Genomic DNA, 18,460 nt, shown 5'->3' with positions numbered 1-18,460 from the left:
GCAGCACAAGAAGGTTTAGATGTAAACAGCTGTAAACCACTGCTTTTGTCCCTCCCCCATTAATACAGCTGATTTCCTTGACAAAATGAGCATTTTCTAAGGCACATGTAAAAAAAACAAAAGACGCCAGTCCACATAGCGAAGCAGCAAGAGGGTTTGCAGATAAGGGGGGTGAGGGCTTGTGGCCTGGGAAATCTCCCTTTCGTCTCCTGGGAAACCGGTTCAGTGTTAGTTTGCGGTTGGCTATTTGCCCCACAGTCAAATGTTCTCAGAAAAATGCGTGACTGCTTGTGCATCGGAGATGACCAAATACTGTAGAACAAGAATCAGGCCTGCTCTCTAAAGATGTGATGCATCTCTTTATTTACTGCAGTGGTTATGCTTTTTCTTGAGCCTGTTAAGAGTTCAGGATCAGCAACACAAGAGCTAATAGACTTATAAAGGCTTAATCTTTACTGACTCGCTAGGGTTTTACAACAGTTTTACGAAAGTGTAAGAATATATCTGTACTTTTGTCCTGGCTAAAAAAAAGATATCTCCTTGGTGGCTAGAATGCAGCACGATTTGTAACTCCAGAATACAGCTTGCTCAATATAGACTGAGGGAAGCATTTTTATCCCCATAGGCTACCACCAGCCTTTCATGAATGGATCTGACGTCAGAGCCTTTCATCACAGCTCTCACTTGTTGAAATCCACTGGTTGAGCATGCTAAACAAACTCTATTGTACATATCTATTTAGAGAGGATATCAGAGATTATTCTGTTTGCTCACTGGTGAATGCTGAAAGACATTTATGCTTTATTCCGATATGCGGGTTAGTTTAAATCATTTGAAACTTTATCAGGTGGCTTTCCTTTGTGCACCTGTCAGTTGTAGTAAAGACTTTTCCTTGTTAGTCTATAATTATCTACTGAATAGAAGTTGAACATTTTTGACAGAATTTATTTTACTGTTTGCAGTGGTCTGTTACAACAGTATGAACAGTTTCACAGATTGACCATCATCCAAAGTATGTAGAAATGGTTTGGGATAAAGGAGCTTCAAGAAATGTATTTTTAGTTTCAAATTCACACACAAAAATCAGATCAAAACAAGATTAGTTCTTGGAGTAAAACCAAACCTGGACAAGAACCACCTAACCCAAAATCCTGAATAAACACAGCGATAACAGAAAATCTATTCTTGTTTAATATTTAATGACAGCTAAGGCCTTTTTCTTCTCTTCTCACAAAGTCATGCAGCTGCATGTGCAAGCCTATGTTTTTTTTTTTTCTATGCACTGGTATGAGGAGATCGGGCCTGCCACAATACACTCCTTGTGTTTTGTGGGCAAGAAGGAGCCTGGCTCTGCTCCTGTCACACAGTTGCTCAGGGCACTTGTCCTGTCATTTGGACCAACCTCCTTGACCTATCTGCTGATTGTCGGGGTTAACTGGTCTTTTCTGTGCTCTAAATTCCTTCAACAAAGCTTCTCCTACCAAATATTCCATCTTCCCATCTTTGTCTCCAAATGCCAATTACTACATTAATACATGTTTGTCCTGTTGTTGAGACTTTGTGGCAATGTTTCACAACTAATGTTTGTTTCTCCTGCCCTGCCTTTTTGCGCTTGTTGGATCCTCATGAAGACGCTTCTGGGCAATTGCATTCCACTGTTTCATTGACAACAGATGTAGAGGACATTTTTCTTTTTTTTTGTTTTACTTTGAACTGAGCTTTTTGCAGCATCTAAAAACGGTACGGTGTGGATTGTAAGGGCAGCTGTTTTGCCCGTGAAGGCCAAAATAGACTTCACGAGAGAGCTAATGTTGGGCCTGTGGTTAAATCATCTGAGGGCTTGTGTTTGCCTCACAGTGGCAGATGGATAAGAAGCTGTCAGCATTTGTAGCAGCTGCCTCAACCCCACCTATGAAGCCACCTTTATGTGATGTGACAGTCACTCATATAAGTCTAACTACCCAGAAGTAACAACTGCTACTGGTCCAAATGACAACATCCCATTTTAAAACTAACACCAAAGACATGACACTGATAAAATGACCCTTATGGTAAAGCTTCAGTAAACAATGATGTTTTCAGCCCTGATTCAAAGAAGCCAATAACGTCTGTACAAATTTTTCTGGGAGTTGACTTTAAAGTTTAGGAGCATTTAAGTTAAATTCTGCTTCCTCTTGTTTTGTTCTGGTCCTGGAAAAACTGGCCAAACAGGTCTCTGATGACTTGAGGGGTCTTGATGAGTCATACCTGACAAGCAACTCCTAAACGTCTTCAGGTCCAAGACCATTTAAAAAGAAATCTAGGTTAAAAACATGATTTTAATAAACATGAGAGTGCAGAACTATTGTGATCCAAATTGCTGCATGCTGTGTAGCTTTTAGCTTCCTTGGGTGTAGTTGTGTGCTGATTCCTAGCCTTCATTTTTGTTACCAAAAGCAGCAGCTTCTGTCTTTTTTTTTTTCATTAAACTGGAGGGAATTCTGACCCGTACATTCTTTAATATTACGGCCACATTGATTAAGTGACAGTATTAGACTGTGGTTGTATGGTGACACTGAAGTAAAACTTGTTCTAATCAATGAAGAGAGACCTCTCCAATTATAATCTCTGGGGAGTTGATTGGTGCATCTCTGATTTTATCGAGAAATCTTCGTTAGGATGATGAAATAAAATCGGTGCCCTCAAACATTTTTAAAGCTTGTTGCTAGAGTCTCACTACTTTAAACAGACACTAGTTGGTCACCACAGTTGTGCACCTATATGTTTAAACAGCAGGAAGTCATTCTTGGTACTGGATTTACTACATACCTATGTCCATAACCAGCGTCACTCTATGCTTGACGTTTTTGTTGGTGGCGACAGGGAGCTCGCTGCAGGAAACATAAACCCCCTTCCTGTTGAAGTTGAGCAGCTGAGATGTTCGGTGAGTGGTGGAAATAGGGCTAACATTAGCCCCAAGCAGCTTCAGCTCGAGGATGGTTGTTGAAGTGGGCTGGCACTACTCCAGTGCATCCAAAGAGACGCTTCTATCACACGTGTTTGTTTGGGTGTGATCTACAATGCAGCGTGTTCTGAAACAGGAGGCTGGCAGCTAACAGAGCTACCCTGAGAGGCCAAGGGCTTCATTAATATTGATACCATGTCTTGTTACGGGATAACCTCTGTTTACAAGGTTTGGTAGGCCGGAAATGTAGACCACTGACATTCCCTAATGAGGTTACCTAGATGAAATGGTGTAGAGTTCTCTTCAAAACAGGAATCTTGCTCTGTTCAAGCTTAATGGACTGTGACTTACCTAGATTGCTACTTTTTGCTGTCTAAAGCCTAACAAATCCATCCAGGATTTTTACTTTCTGGAAAGGAAGAAACAAAACAAGGAGTCAGCAGAAACATGATATATAATATAATTAACCTGGGCATGTCTATTTCTTATAAGGTTATCTAATGTTGTATAGGTAATTGTAAGGAAGATGATAATGTTGTAATGTAGTTTGATTCTGTGACAATAAAGGTGCTACAACTCCAGACGTACTTGATGTGATTAATCTTTAGCAATGTCTCAGATGGGAAGTGCTTTAGAAGCCTTTCAAAGGTATGCGTTGTTGTTGTAAAATGTATTTTATTTGTGTCCTATTGTGGCTGCATGTAATCCTAGTGGATTTCATGGCTTCTCCTTTTTTCTTGTTATGACATTAATATGTTGTCAAAACAATGAGTTGGATGAAATTGAACTGTAGAACCGTGTCATCAAACAGCAGTGTACATTAACTTGAATAAATTAATTTTGACGCTAATCTTGTTTATCATTTGCTTAATATTTTTTCTTTATCTGGAGAAAGTGTTAAATATAGATTTCATTGCTTCAGGCTCGGCATGCTCCGGTTTGCTGTTTACCTTGCAAAGGCTAATATCCTATTAACTATGTCAACCTGCCGGCATTGTGGGGCACCTTGCAGATTCTGACTGCGCTTGTAATCCGAGGGATTAAGAGGCCTGCACTCTTGCGACAGATAACTGCTCTTAGCCTCAGAATAAACTTCATTGTAATTGCACCTGAATTTCTAATCTTTTAAATTGAATTTTCAACCATCCTAATGATTGTTTGTTCATTTTTCTGGCAAAAAGAAATCCAGATTTTGCAGCTAGTGCATTTAATTTTGATTTCTCTTGTCAGTCAGGCAATCAGTCTTTATGTATGAGCACCATTCATGCCCTGTTAAGACAACATCTGGAATTCATTAATTAAACTTGTTACAGATTGTTAATCCAGTGGATTCCGCTGGCTGTAAATATGTTAGTTTTATTTAATTATGTTAATATTTTTAATCAACTTTTTTGCAACCTTAGTGTACTTTTATACCATAAACCAGCACAGGCTTAATCGGGTTCTTCGTTTGGATCATCAGTTTAAAGGTTTCTGGTTTTTCTGTGAGATGAGCTTTTATGGCTTTTCAACTTCCTGCTGTTGCCTACATTAAATAGCTGTTTGGTTGCAATGAAAATGACTTGGTTGTAGTACAGCTACAGTAAAACGGCCTGTGTTGACTGAATGTAACCTGAAGCAGGCATTCATTTGATATCTGATCCACATTTTGTCAAAATATATGATGACACTGATGGGGCATATTGAACCACCGCACTGTGTATTTAGATAATAATATGGACAATAATAATGCTGCTAGCATCAGGGTTAAGTGTGTCTGCAAGTGAGGTACCCTTAAAGGAACTTTTAAAAATAATAATTGGGTAGCGAGCCGATACTTATGTGGTATCACTGGGAAAAACAAACAAAAACATGCTGCCCTATTCCTTCAGGACTTCAGTGGTTTTCCTCGCCACTGACCCTGTACTCAGTCAGTGGTACCGGACAGATAAGGGTGGGCTGATCTTTTTTTCTGTGTGCTTGCCATATCCCCCTGTTTGCAAAAGGAAGTGAGGTTTAGAGGTCAGGAGCTGTGTAATGGAAGCTGCTGCACATGTGGGGCAGCCACCCAGCTGTTTAGCCCACAGTGACAGTATGTTGGATGGCGTTATCAAGTTGGGGGCAGTGTTTTCTTTTCACTAGTTGTTTTTCCAGCTTGTACCCAAACATGGGAGCTTTCAGCATGGTACCAGAAGATAATAGTCTGTGTTGCATGGAATGATAACCCCAGAGTCTGGCAAGCAGATGCTTATTTATTTTCAGCAAAGGTTTGGTTTTCCTTTTGACCAATATACACATAATATGGGGTGTAAATTAGGCTGTTTTGTGATGTTAGATTTGAGTTAAATTTAATACAAAAATGGGCTGAGACGAGTCTGACAGAGTGGGAGTATTGTGACCCGCATTCTGTATAACTCAAAGACCCCCACAGTGACTTCCAACAATGGTTTCTTGCAGGAATGTGTCTCCGCAGCTGTGTTCTGCTAAATCGGACAGTGCATTTCAAAGGGATGTTAGTAATCGTCTAGAAATGCACAACGTCAAACCACAGCTTTGTATTGCATTCTAATTAGATATTACAACAGAGTTCAGAGAATTAGGACCGAGCCCAGATTTTAGTTTTTAAATTTAACATTTAAAAAGCAGAATGTTTGGTGGCTAACAATTTGATGACGTTTTAACTTTGTGTTAAGTAAAGCAAAAAAAAGGAACAAGACTCTTTCAAAATAAATGAAAATAATTGAGTGTATTTTAAAGATTTTCACGTCAGACTTTTATTTCAGTTCTGTTTTTAAGAGTTGTTCATAAAAGCTGGCCATTTGGAGCTACTTATTTACAGGTGTGCTTGTCAACTCACAATTGTTGCACTGTACATAATGAAGATTCCTTATAGCTTTGAAAATTATATTGCTTAGTATTCTGATTATTTTTTTTAATGCGTCAGTGAAGCAGATGAAATCAAGCCCATCCTTCCTCTCTGACATGATGTTAACCTTCTCTTCTGCTCTGTCTTTTCCTCCCTCAGGAGATGACCTAGAGGCCTTACCGATACATTTGTGCTTTTGTCGCGCTAATCTGCATCCGCAGAAAACAGCAAGATCTGGAAGCACACTTGTTTCCTCCGTGGGTAATATCTACCTCAGCCAGCAGACTGGGAACAAACCAGGACTCTGCTCGCAGACAGAGCCAACAGCTGGCCGCGTACTCAATGCCTGCAGTGTCCTCTTTTGTGAAGAAGATTTGAGACGGACTGGATCTGTCTGCCTTTTTGCTTCCCACTGAGAAAAAAAAAAAAAACAGTCACATCTTCTGACTCCAGAACTTATTCGCTTTTTTAAAAATTGTCATTTTCCCTTTGTGCTGTTGACCAGTGTGTCTTTTTCCATGGACGCATTTTTTGCTTTTGGCTTTTAAATGAATTTTCTACTTTTACTAGTGTAAGCTGGTATAAGATTATATATAAATATATAAATACATATGTGAATCTTGTATACTGTATTAGAAATATTTTTCCCATTCTGAAGGAAAGTTAATGCACTTTAAAACTTTGCTGTAATACTTTTCCTTCTCTATTATGATAGTTTTTTGGAACCTGGAAACAAAGAGGCTGGAGTGTGTATGGTTCTCTGAGCTAGGCATGAAATATCTGCAGCAGTGCTGCATGTAAACATTTTACTCAGCCTACCGGCTTTTGATCACGCTCTGTGCTCACACACTTTTTTCGTTGCCACTTTACGAGGCACACTGAAATTAACCTCTGGCAGGTGGAATCCTTGAGCTGTATCTCAACTTAACCTGACCAGTTTAAGGACTGTTGAACTGCTGACGTGTTTCTGTGAGACTGGCCCAGACCGCTTTGTGTGAAAAACAACTACGACAGACAGGAGCTTCCGGTGCTGTTGCACCACCTATGTATTGTTGTAGTGCACAGGAAAATAAAATGGACTACAAGCGTCGCTTTTTGCTTGGCGGGTCCAAGCAGAAAGTGCAGCAGCACCAGCAGTACCAGATGCCTGAGCTGAGCCGGACCCTGAGCGCCTCCCTGACTTCGTCGCCCATGGGCACTGGGGTGGGCATTCCTGGCAGCTGCCACCCACCTGCCTCCTGCACCACAACCGCTGTTGCTGACATCCAGCAAGGCATCTCCAAATATTTGGACGCTCTCAACGTGTTCTGCCGGGCCAGCGCCTTCCTCACAGACCTGTTCAGCAGCGTGTTCAGGAACTCTCACTATTCCAAAGCAGCTATGCAACTGAAGGACGTGCAGGAACACGTCATGGAGGCGGCCAGCAGGCTGACTGCAGCAATAAAGCCAGAGATTGCTAAGATGCTAATGGAGCTGAGTGTTGGGGCCGCTAACTTTAAAGACCAGAACGACTTCAGCCTGCAGGATGTTGAGGTACGTGCTCACAGAGAAACCTTCCACACGACATTTTTGTTAACTCATGACCATAAATTTTATTTATTAATTTTGATGGGACAATGCCATTTTATGACCATAGTTAAATCCTTTAAACGTGTCAGACTTAGCCAGTGGGCTAATTCTCATCTGTAGTCCCAGGCAGGTTGATGGTATAACATTAGAAGATGAATTAAAATAAAGAACACATTAAACCTTCAACAACTGAAGCCAACAATACCTAACAAACAACAACGAGGTGTTAAATACACAAGGTTCCGATTAGATGTTCCTTTGAATATCACTTAAGATGAACCTTAAAGATAGAATATGACCAAGGGGCAGCCCTCTGTTTAAAAACAAATCTCTTAAAATAGGTGGAACAAATCCATGCAAAAGCTTATCTAAAGCAAGCATATTTAAAATGAATGTTAGAAAGGTATAATAACACGGGTTTTTTTTATCAACAGCTTTCATCGCTTTCTTGAGCAGGGATTTTGTTGTTTTATTATTAGATGTATTTCTGAATAATCAATATGAGAAATGCAATGAAGATGCACCTTAACAGCATTAACTGTAGGATACGGTCTTAATGATTTCAATTTTGAAGATGAAACAGATGAAAGAGTGCTGAATCCAGACAACACCAAGAAATTGTAATCCACTGAATAATTATTTCTCTACCCCTTAAAGACATTGCTGTACATCTTTGGGAACGTTTAGAAAGCATCATATACGCAGATTGTTTTGGGATTCAGTAGAGCTACACAATATATTGAATCGTTATTATCACTATAATATCAGTGTGTAAAATATAGCAATGTTTGGATAGCTACTATATGTAAAGTGTCTTGCCATAAAACGCTGTATATCAGTGATATTTGGCCAGCTGTATGGACTGTAACTGCCATTTGTTTTCCTGCACCTGATGTATATTTTTAGTGGCTGAGATACTTAAACCTCTGGGGCATGGTGGGGACATTATGTAATGTTGAAGAAAGAGTGTCAGGAAAATGTGGTGTTAATCATTATTAATATTGTCATTTTCAGTAATGGCATAACAGCAACATCTTCCTGATAAACTGCAGCCTACGTATTCAGTAAAAACAATCCTGTGCCTGATTCAGACCTCATGTGACAATCAAACATTTGACATTGTTTGCAAGTAGAAAAATCACTATTTGGACATTAACATATCTGCAGACATTTGGCAAATCATTATAAAATGTGAACAAAACCTGTCCAAGAATGGAGCCTTGTGGAACCCCTACAGGGCAATCAGCGGAGGAAGGGATCATCCTTCCAGCAGAAACGGATTGCGGTCTGTTTGACAAACATAATTTCATCGGAAGAATAGCTTGTTCAGGTTTGTAGGTTTAGATAAGAGTTTGTTTCCTCCAAAACAAGTAATTCCACAATTTGTGAAAAGAAAGAAAGTGAGCAGCATATCGCCACACGTTCATTTTTATCTTCAAGATGTGGTGCAGAGTTGCTTAGCTGCCCACCGTCATAAGGCTGGCTCTATGAATCAGTGTTTCCTGGTTCAAACAGGGTTCTTACGCCTAGTGTCAATATCTCTGAGGGTGAGGCGTGAAAAGCAAGAAGGATGTGAGAACAGAAGCATCATTTTGCTACCCTGAAGCCTGTACCATATTTTTGCAGTCTTGCATGATGTGTAGACTGAAATATTGTATACTGAGGTTACTTCATATGCGAATAAATCATTTGTTATAACTAATTTCTATAAAAAGTAATCAGAGGTTCAAATGGAATGCAAGTATGTGGACCTTTCTTAATATTTTCTAACGGCATGATCTGTAAAAAATGGATTCAGGTAATTTCATTGTTTTACATTTTACTCTTGAAACTGGGGCTGTTCTCACATCGTAGGCGTAAATATCATGGAAACCCCAATTTGCTCTTTTGTTCCAGATTTTGGTTATATTCAGCTCACTTGAAACTCAGGTCACTGGGATTATGAAGTCCGGTTGGACAACGTATGTTGACTCTGTCGAGCCTTGAGCATGGGGTCATTACAGTTTACAACATCAGTCTTAGAGGGGCCCCAGTTAAAAATCTGGACTAAATGATTCAAAGCTTAAAGCATTTAACAAGCTGCTTATGCTTTAAGAAGCCAAATTAGCATTAACTACAGAAAGTTTGAGATTTATATTCTATATTAGTAGTAATCTGTTTTTTTTATTATTGTTGTTGTTTGATTAAGAAGTATTTCATGTAGAGCCTGGATAGTAGAAGTCGGTGTATTTTTATGTGGGCGCCACACCCAAGCAGCCTCCGGAATGATCTCTGTACTTGGAAAGGATTGCTTTCTGTTGGTTTGTTCTCCGCTAAATGGAGATTTTAAGGCATGCAGGGTGACCTGTGAAAGTACCCAGACCTACGGATTAAGCTGTGATGGAAAAAGACACTTAAGTTAAGTAGATTCGCAGGTCGACCTAAGTCTGGAAGCTACTGGGATCTTGATTTCAGGTTCATAAATCCAGGCAGACTATCTCTACTCTAATTAATACTCAAAAATTCATGAGTGCGTTTAAGCCCAACATTCAATGGTTGAAAGCGCAACAAATACGTAATTTGTCAAATATTTGTATGCATATATTATTGCATAATATGCAAATATTCTGTGTATACAATACTATTGAAAACTTCATTTATTTCAGTAATTCAATTCACAAAGTGAAACTCATTCCACACAAACTGATGGTTTCAAGCCTTTCTTTTTGTTAATTATGATTATTTCCTGCTTACAGCTGATTAAATCTGACATTTAAGACTAGAATATCACATCAACTAATAAAAAAAACATTCTAATACAGCAATGTGGGTGTAATTAAAATTATGTTTAATACCTGCTTAAAGGCTATTTTCAATAGGTACTTTTAATCTGACAGACAAGTCTCAATGGATCGCATATTCTGTTTTATTGAACATGACTATGTGATAATTAAACCTGTAATAATGTATCAATATTTATATAAATGTCAGTGACTTAAATGAACAGTTAAATAAGGAAATGTGTGAATCATTTAGTAAAAGGTGAATTTGTTACATGTCAAAATCAGACCTAATTATTTTATTTCATATTTCATGTGCTACAATTCATCCTGAAATAATTTTAGCTGTTGCTGTAGCTTGTTAAACATTAGATTGGTGAACTTGCACAGCAGCTGACCAATCACCTTGTCTGTCACGGTATTTGCTAAGCCCACTGACTTTGATAGATAAAGCCCACAAATAAAATGAACACTGGACCAGTTGAATACATACTGCGATCATTATCTGTGTTTTTAACATATAATTCATATTTGAATTGATTCCCACAATAAAATTCCAAATTTATTTAGTCATAATATCTATTTCAAAGTGAATTTAAGTTATCACCTTTATAAATATTAAAGACGTATGTATTGAATTGTAGTACTTTTGGCCCTCCATGCAATACTGGCTGAGCCACGGCCATAGGCGTTTAGTAATACTTCTCCATCCAGTCTGCAGTAGCCACAAAATGAGAGTGGCAGTGGGTTTGCATGGTTAAAACATAACAATACAAAACAAACATGACGAGGAATATGTTTTAATTGTCCCCTTTATGATGAAGGATCTTACAACAAAACTATCACTTAACAGCCAATGGGCATACAGCAGCAGCCAAGAGTAGCGAGGGACTGCAGAACCTACGTGGATGTGGCTGAGCCCAAAACAGGAAACACTTCTGCACCGCAGTCAGTTAATCTGACTCTCTGTGGTCGCACAGATAAATATTAGAGGAAGACCAAGTCTGTGAAAGTTTAGACCGCATGGCTCGCAACTTGCACTTGGTGTCTGGACCCTGCCATTAATGGAACATTTGTCTAAGCATAGACGGATGACTGCTATTAGTTGTATTAACCTTTTATCAAAACCACTCTGTATATACAGTATTATTATGCCAGTAAATTTTATCTTATTTTAAACATAAAGCACAGATGGATGGAAATGGTCAAGGCAGCTGGCGTTTAAGGCATCGCTCTAAAATAATTTTTACCAAAAAAACGCTTAAAAGGAACTTGTTACTGAACAGTATGGTTTTGTGATGAGTCATCTGTAGCAAGTGGTTTGCATTCACTCGTTCTTCCAGTGTTTTCATAAAAACACATGCATGTTGAATAAAGTTGTTTATGGATTATTTGCTGTAATGTTGGGATGTGAAGGATGTTAATGCAGGTTTGTGCGTTCCTTGTTCATAGAATGCTGTCTGGTAGCTGGAGAGACTGTGAGGTTGTCAAAATGAACCAAATGGATATTTGAGTGTGGGGAGTTGTGGTATGCGAAGCTTTTCCCTCTTTATTTTCTTCTTTTGCTCATGTCTCCTTTCTTTCTCTTCATTTTTTACTTCTTTCTATTCCAAAAAAAGAATGTGGTTCTTTGGCAGCTCAGAGGGACACTGCTGCCAAATATGCATGAAGAGGTCCTTCTTTTAGGGTCTGTTGGAGAAACCTGTAAGTTTGAAGCACAGAAATACGACCAAAAGCAGACACAACCAGGGAGACGTTATGGCTGTTTTGTTCAGACATCTAAAAAACACGCACTCATCTCAGCTGGCAAACATATTTGTCTACGTCTGACATATGTTTTTCATAAAATTGCTGGCCTCGCTGTAACACTGTGTTCTTAATTTAAAGGTTTAATCTGTTTATAGAAAAAAACCAAGAAGTTCCATTTAGGTGTAGTTTCCATTAACTGTTTTTGACTGAAACATTTCCTGGATTTATTGAGGAACACATACATAAACAACTTTCTGTGTGCAGGATTTTATAAATATTAACGCTGACAAAGGTTTTCAAATAAGAGTAAGCATATTTGTTATACAGACTGGTGTTGAAGCATTTCTGAGCTTCCTTATTTCCCATATAAACCAGAAAAGTTAAAACAATTAAGTGGAGCCTGTTGGGTTTTTGGCCTCAAATAGGCCCAACAGTTTGGAAGTTTAAGCTCATAATATACTGTAGATGTTCAAAGATTAACGTTGACTAATGTTCTTTAAGAAAATAAATGAACAAAATGTTACAGCTTGAATATTTGGTTAAATTTTACCTGTACATGGAACTCTCAAAACGTTCCTCTAAAATAAAAGGTAAAAACATATTTATATTACCACCTTTCAAGACAAGAAATCACAAAGTGAAGTGCAAAAGACAACAAATCAAAAATAAAATTCAGGAAATAAACCTGGTAAAAATAATAGGAATTTGGGACAAAAATGGATTCAATTCAAATTCAAAAATACTTTATTAATCCCAAAGTGAAATTAAATGTTGTAGCTCATTATGAGGGTTTCTTCAAAGAGCCGTTGTAGATGCTGATGGCTGTGGGCAGGAAGGATCTCCTGTAGCGCTCCGTCTTACAGCAGATCTGAACAAGCCTCTGACTGAAGACACTCTGTTGTTGTAGGACAGTCTCATGAAGAGGATGATCAGGGTTCTCCATAATGTTCTTCATTTTATGAAGAATCCGTCTTTCCACAATGATCTCCAGAGGAGTCCCCAGAACAGAACCAGCCTTTTTTATCAGCTTGTTGAACTTTTTTAAGTCCCTGGCTCTGATGCTGCTTCCCCAGCAGATGATGGCAGAAGAGATCACACTTTCCACAACAGACTTATAGAAGATATGCAGCATCTTGCTGCAAACACAACAGGACCTAAGCTTCCTCAAGAAGTACAGTCTGCTCTGTCCCTTTTTGTAGATGGCTTCACAGTTGCATCTCCACTCTAGTCTGTTGTCCAGGTGAACACCGAGGTATTTATACTCCTCCACCACGTCCACCTCTTCTCCCATGATGGAAATAGTTTTTGACTTATTCCTGTTTCTGTTAAAATCTACAATCATCTCCTTTATGTTTTAGTCATGTTCAAAATGAGATGATTGTTTCCACACCATGCCACACAGCAGTCCACCACCTTCCTGTACTCGGCTTCTTGTCCATCTCTAATCCACCCCACGACTGCAGAATCATCCGAGTATTTCTGCAGATGACAGGAGTCTGTTTTGTTACTGGAAGTCTGAGGTGTATAGAGTGAAAAGGAATGGTGAGAGTACAGTCCCCTGTGGTGCTCCTGTGCTGCTGACTACCTGGTTAGACTCACAACCCTTCAGTCTCACAAACTGTGGTTTATTTGTCAGGTAGTCTTTGATCCAGTAGATTGTTGAGGCTGCCATCTGAGTCTTCTGGAGTTTCTGGCAAAGCAAATCAGGTTGGATTGTATTAAATGTACTGGAGAAATCAAAGAACATGATCCTCACAGTGCTGCTGGCTTTGTCCAGATGACAGTGGGTTTGTTGAAGCATCTTCAACTCCAACTCCAAATTCAGCAGCTTTAAATAAAACACAACACAGGTCAGGCTCAGTGTGAGGGGGTTTCAGAGTCCTGGAGCTGTTGCTGTAAAAGCTCTGTCATGTTTTTAGCTTAGATTTTGTATCTGGATAGCCAGCATACCCTGGTTACAGGACTTCAAGGACCTTCTGAGGACATATGGATGCATAAGTTCTGAAACATCCACTGCAGCTTGTCCATGTAGAGCTCTGTACCTTGGACCTTAATCTTGCACTGTAAAGTTGATGGGCTGGGTGGGAAGCAGTGTGATGTGAAATCTTGGGACGACTTATTGTCCAAAGCCTGGCAGAGGGAATTTGAACAACATTAAGGTGCTCCGGCAACATTTTGTTTAGGTATATGAATAATGAATTACAACATGGAAGTCTTGATGAATAAGTTTATATACAATAACGTTTTGACCGTAAAACTGTTATTTCTCATTTCCTAAAAGAATCGGAGTTTAAAGAGGAACATCTCGCATATAGCTTCATTCCCAAGGTTTCTGAAGATATAGCATAAGAGCCTAAAGGAGCAAGAGTTTCCATTGCCTGAGGTATAATCTTTTCTGGTGTGTAAACAAGGCTTTTAATTTTTTGTTTTTATTTAGAGGAGATTTTCAGCCGTCCTATTTTTGTTGGAAGGTCTAAGTATTAATGTAAGACATAAAAAAAATCTCAGTAGATTTAAAACAGATGTATAAATCAATATAAAAAGCATAAGTCATTACAAATTATCTTTAAAAGTGCTCAAAATGTGTTGAAGAGGGAGAATGCACAACAGAAACAATAATGTCCCTGAAACAGAACCTTGAGGAACACCATAATAGGGTGGGCTTGACCAAGACCTGTAATTTGAAACAGCTACAGAGAAGGATCTGTGTGATTGGATTAGTAGTTTCTGATACAATGACCCAGTTTATCAATCATGATCGGATAGTTGATCGTTTTAAAGGCTTAGGTCAGGTCCAGTGGACAGTAAAGTCAGCTCCATCATTTTGTATTGGAATATTTTTTGAGAATCTTGAGAAGGGGTGTTTTGGTTGAACAACCTCCTTGGGAACATGAGTGAAATGCTGCAATAATCCAGAGCACCAGTTAGCTGCTTAGCCACAACCTTTTCTGTTTCAATGCAGTAGTTAGTAATTTGGAGATGGCTCTATAGCTGCTAACACAAAATAAGAGCTTCAAAGGCAACAAAAAGCACAGCAGGACTGTTTGCATTGACCAACTAAGGTAGATGACCTATTTATTTCCTCCCCCCACAGATCAGATGGCCATCCAATCCCACCAAGCTATTATACAACTTCTTATAAGTGATCTGGATCTCAGGAACATTACCCTGTTAGATTTGGTGTTCTGATAGTGCAGGTGTTCCCAGAAAATGGACGTCTTAAAGTGATGGATTCACGAGTGGCCTTGTTTGGTAGCAGTAGGGGCCAACATCGGCTTGGCTCTGCTGCACTCCTTAGTTCTCATATTTTCCATGACTGTGTAAGATACTGCACAGCCAATAACATGTGTTATCCATTATCTGTGCTGAGGCCATGTCCTCATTTTTTTTCTACTTGCTTGGTTATTGTGGGCTTTCACAAACTTAAACTAGTTCTTGATCTGAGAGTGTGTTTTCGCTTTATTTTATCTTAATTAGGATATGCTGCACTGTGATATGAGCCTAAAGCCTCACTATCAGTCTGACTGTGTCCTTTGGTATGTGCAACTTGGAATCAGAGCATATTTTTGTTTTAGTTGAAGATCTTCGTATGTATTGGGATCATTGCTGTGAAAATAAATCTAATTGTGGCCAACATTTATCATCCTCAGAGGATAAAATACGGTATATATTTGTTTAATTTCATGATGTGATCAAGTGCCATCTTCTGGTCAAAGATATATATATTTGTCTTTTTTTCATTATTTTAAATGCATGCAGCAAACAAATAGGAGTAAAAAAAGACTGTAAACGCTTCAAGAAAACATCCCTGACATAACAGACTTCAGCTAGGGCTAAACTATTTGGTTGTATCTTGGCCTGCCTTAGCATTGGTTGGTTCAGAGATTTTGATTTGTTTTTGGCCAAACAGTGTTTGGTAGGAAAGATGGCTAATCAACCACTGAAATAATCTGGCTGGAACAGCAACAAAGGAAATGAGTCAACCAATTCCTCTGGCGGTAATGGATCCGTAAGCGTGTTTTGTTGTCCCACTGAAGCATCCAACATGTGAAATTTTATGGATCCCCCTTATTTCCACGGCTCACTTATGGTTCCCATGAAGTGCGTTGCTGAGGACTGAAAGTGGCTGCGTCCTGTTGTTTCTGCCTGCTGTCGGAATGCGACAGCATATTTCCGTCCTCACAACTCAGCAAATCTCTTGAGATATTTTCAGCAAGTACCTGAAAAAAGAAAACCCTGTGACCATGGTGGGCCCTGTGGTGTCCTGTTTCTCTCCCGCTAACCAGCAAACAAGGCAGAACTATTCTCTCAGCACAAATGGACTTGCAACGTAGTAGTTCCAGAACGATGTATGGAGAAAATTGAAAAAACACTATGAAGAGTAATGAAGGGCTTTTGTTTTTAATAATGGTGAAAACAACAGACCAGCACAGTTAAAAACAACAGGTCCTCTGGATTGCTTTAAAAATATAAAAAATATTTTATTTTGGTGCTTTATGTATTACACAGTTCATGGTTGATCACAAAGTTGGGTATAAACATGCACTTTTATAATCTTAGCCAGAGTTCAGGGAACTTTCATTCTGAAAGTGTTTGTTTTAACTTGTGTACATGCTCAAGGCCTGAGATTCAAGGGGCTTTCCAAAATCCTCCAGAGAAAAAGGACGTACACTACTGGTCAAACGTTTTAGATACATTTTCTCAATTACTTGTACTCGTACTTGTTGTCTTCCGCTTATCCGGGACCGGGTCGCGGGGGCAGCAGAGTCAGCAGAGACGCCCAGACGTCCCTCTCCCCAGACACCTCATCCAGGGGGAGCCCAAGTCGTTCCCAGGCCAGCCGAGAGACATAGTCCCTCCAGCGTGTCCTGAGCCGTCCCCTGGGCCTCCTCCCGGTGGGACATGCCTGGAACACCTCCCGAGGAAGGCGTCCAGGAGGCATCCGGTATAGATGCCCGAGCCACCTCAACTGGCTCTCCCCTCGATGTGGAGCATTTTCTCAATTAATGGGTCTCTTTATTTTCATGACTATTAACATTGTAGATTCTCACCAAAGGCAACAAAACTGTGAATGAACACTTATGGAATTATGTAGCAAACAAAAAGTGTGAAATCATTCTAAACATCTTTATATTTCAGATTCAAAATAGCCACCCTTTGCTTTGGTTACTGCTTTGCTCTCTTAGCGTTCTCTCCATGAGCTTCATGAGGTGGTAACCTGAAATAATTTACCAAAGAGTTTTGAAAGAATTTCCTAGAGTTGCATTGAGAGACAGCCAGAGGTTAATATTTCAGTCATCACAGCAAAGGGATGTCTACTTTAAGGAATCTAAAATATAAAACATAAAACATCTTACAATTTTTTTGTTTGTTACATAATTGCATATGAGTTCATTTGCTGTTTTGATGCCTTCAGTGAGAATCTACGTACAATATAAATAGTCATAAACATAAAGAAAACCATTAAATAAGAAACACATTCTAAAACTTTTGATCAGTAGTGTAGTACCTTTTGTAAAATTATTAACACCCCTTAAACTTTTCCTATTTTGTCACATTACAACCACAAACTTCACTGTATTTTACTGAGATTTTCAGTGACGGACCAACACAAAGTAGTGCATTATTATGAAATGGAAGGAAACAAACACATAGTTTTACAAGTTGTTTACAATTCAAAGTCTTAAAAATGTGCTGTGCATTGTTATTCTGCCTCCCTGAGTCAGTACTTGGTAGAACCACCTTCCACTGCAATTACAGCTGGAAGTGTTCAGGGTTATGTCTCTACCAGCTTTGCGTTTCTAGAGAAGGAAATTTTCAACTGTTCTTGTTTTCAAAACAAAAACCGGCATTAGGATGTGCAAACACTCAAGTCTGGGACAGTTTTGAGTGTTTTGCACATCCTAATGCGTCTTTTCCATTCACGGTTCCAGCATTGGCTCCACTCCACTCGATCTCACTCTACTCAGCACGAAAGCTGCTTTGTTACCACGGACAGCTGGAGTTATGGCTTGAAGCCCTGCCTCCAGCCATCAGTGTTGTGTGCTGTGCCACTACTAACCCTTACTGTGATATGGTTCAGTGTGAGCCTACCAAACATGATATAAGTTTCAAGTACCAACATCACCGTTGGGCATGGAAACCATCGCAAAACCAGTGGAGTGAAGCCGACCAAGATAAAACCCCTGGAAAAGGAGGCATAGCAGCTTCCCTGTCACTGCTGACGGAAATCCCCAGAGCTACCGGGGACCTCTTGGCTGCTTCTCTGATTAAGGCTCTCCTGAACTAGTCTGTCAGTTTGGTGGATGGCCATGTCTTTGTAGGTTTTCATGTTCATATCACAAATTAGATAATACTCTGTGAGATGTTCAAAACCTGAGGTATTTATTTACACCCTAACCCTGCTTTACACTTCCTCACAGCTTTTCCTACTGACCTGTCTGCTGTGTTCGTTGGTCTTCATGATGCCCTTTGTTCACTTCTCTATCAAACCTCTGAGGTCTTCACAGAGCAGCTGGATTTAGACTGTTTGGCTGATTTCTGAAGGCAGTGTGTTGCATTGAATTTTATTAATGGGTCTCAGAGGAAAGTGGA

General features: G+C 39.4%; 1 protein-coding gene across 2 annotated transcripts in view; it reads left to right on the top strand.

The window, feature by feature from the left end:
• Nucleotides 1-18,460, top strand: part of LOC124866926 (granule associated Rac and RHOG effector protein 1-like) — a 39,827-nt gene that overhangs the window by 5,087 nt on the left and 16,280 nt on the right. Inside the window, exons 2-3 of one of the 2 annotated variants that reach the window (XM_047362981.1) lie at nucleotides 5,949-6,360; nucleotides 6,505-7,322. In XM_047362981.1, coding sequence (XP_047218937.1) covers nucleotides 6,834-7,322 — 489 coding nt within the window. In that variant the 5' untranslated portion in view covers nucleotides 5,949-6,360; nucleotides 6,505-6,833. Of the gene's footprint in view, nucleotides 1-5,948; nucleotides 7,323-18,460 lie in introns of both variants that reach the window. The other variant, XM_047362980.1, reaches the window with a different exon arrangement.

Source organism: Girardinichthys multiradiatus, chromosome 4 (assembly GCF_021462225.1).
Source record: "Girardinichthys multiradiatus isolate DD_20200921_A chromosome 4, DD_fGirMul_XY1, whole genome shotgun sequence".
Classification (NCBI taxonomy): Eukaryota; Metazoa; Chordata; class Actinopteri; order Cyprinodontiformes; family Goodeidae; genus Girardinichthys; species Girardinichthys multiradiatus.
The sequence above is the reverse complement of the archived record's forward strand: the minus strand, read 5'-3'. Positions and strand labels throughout refer to the sequence as shown.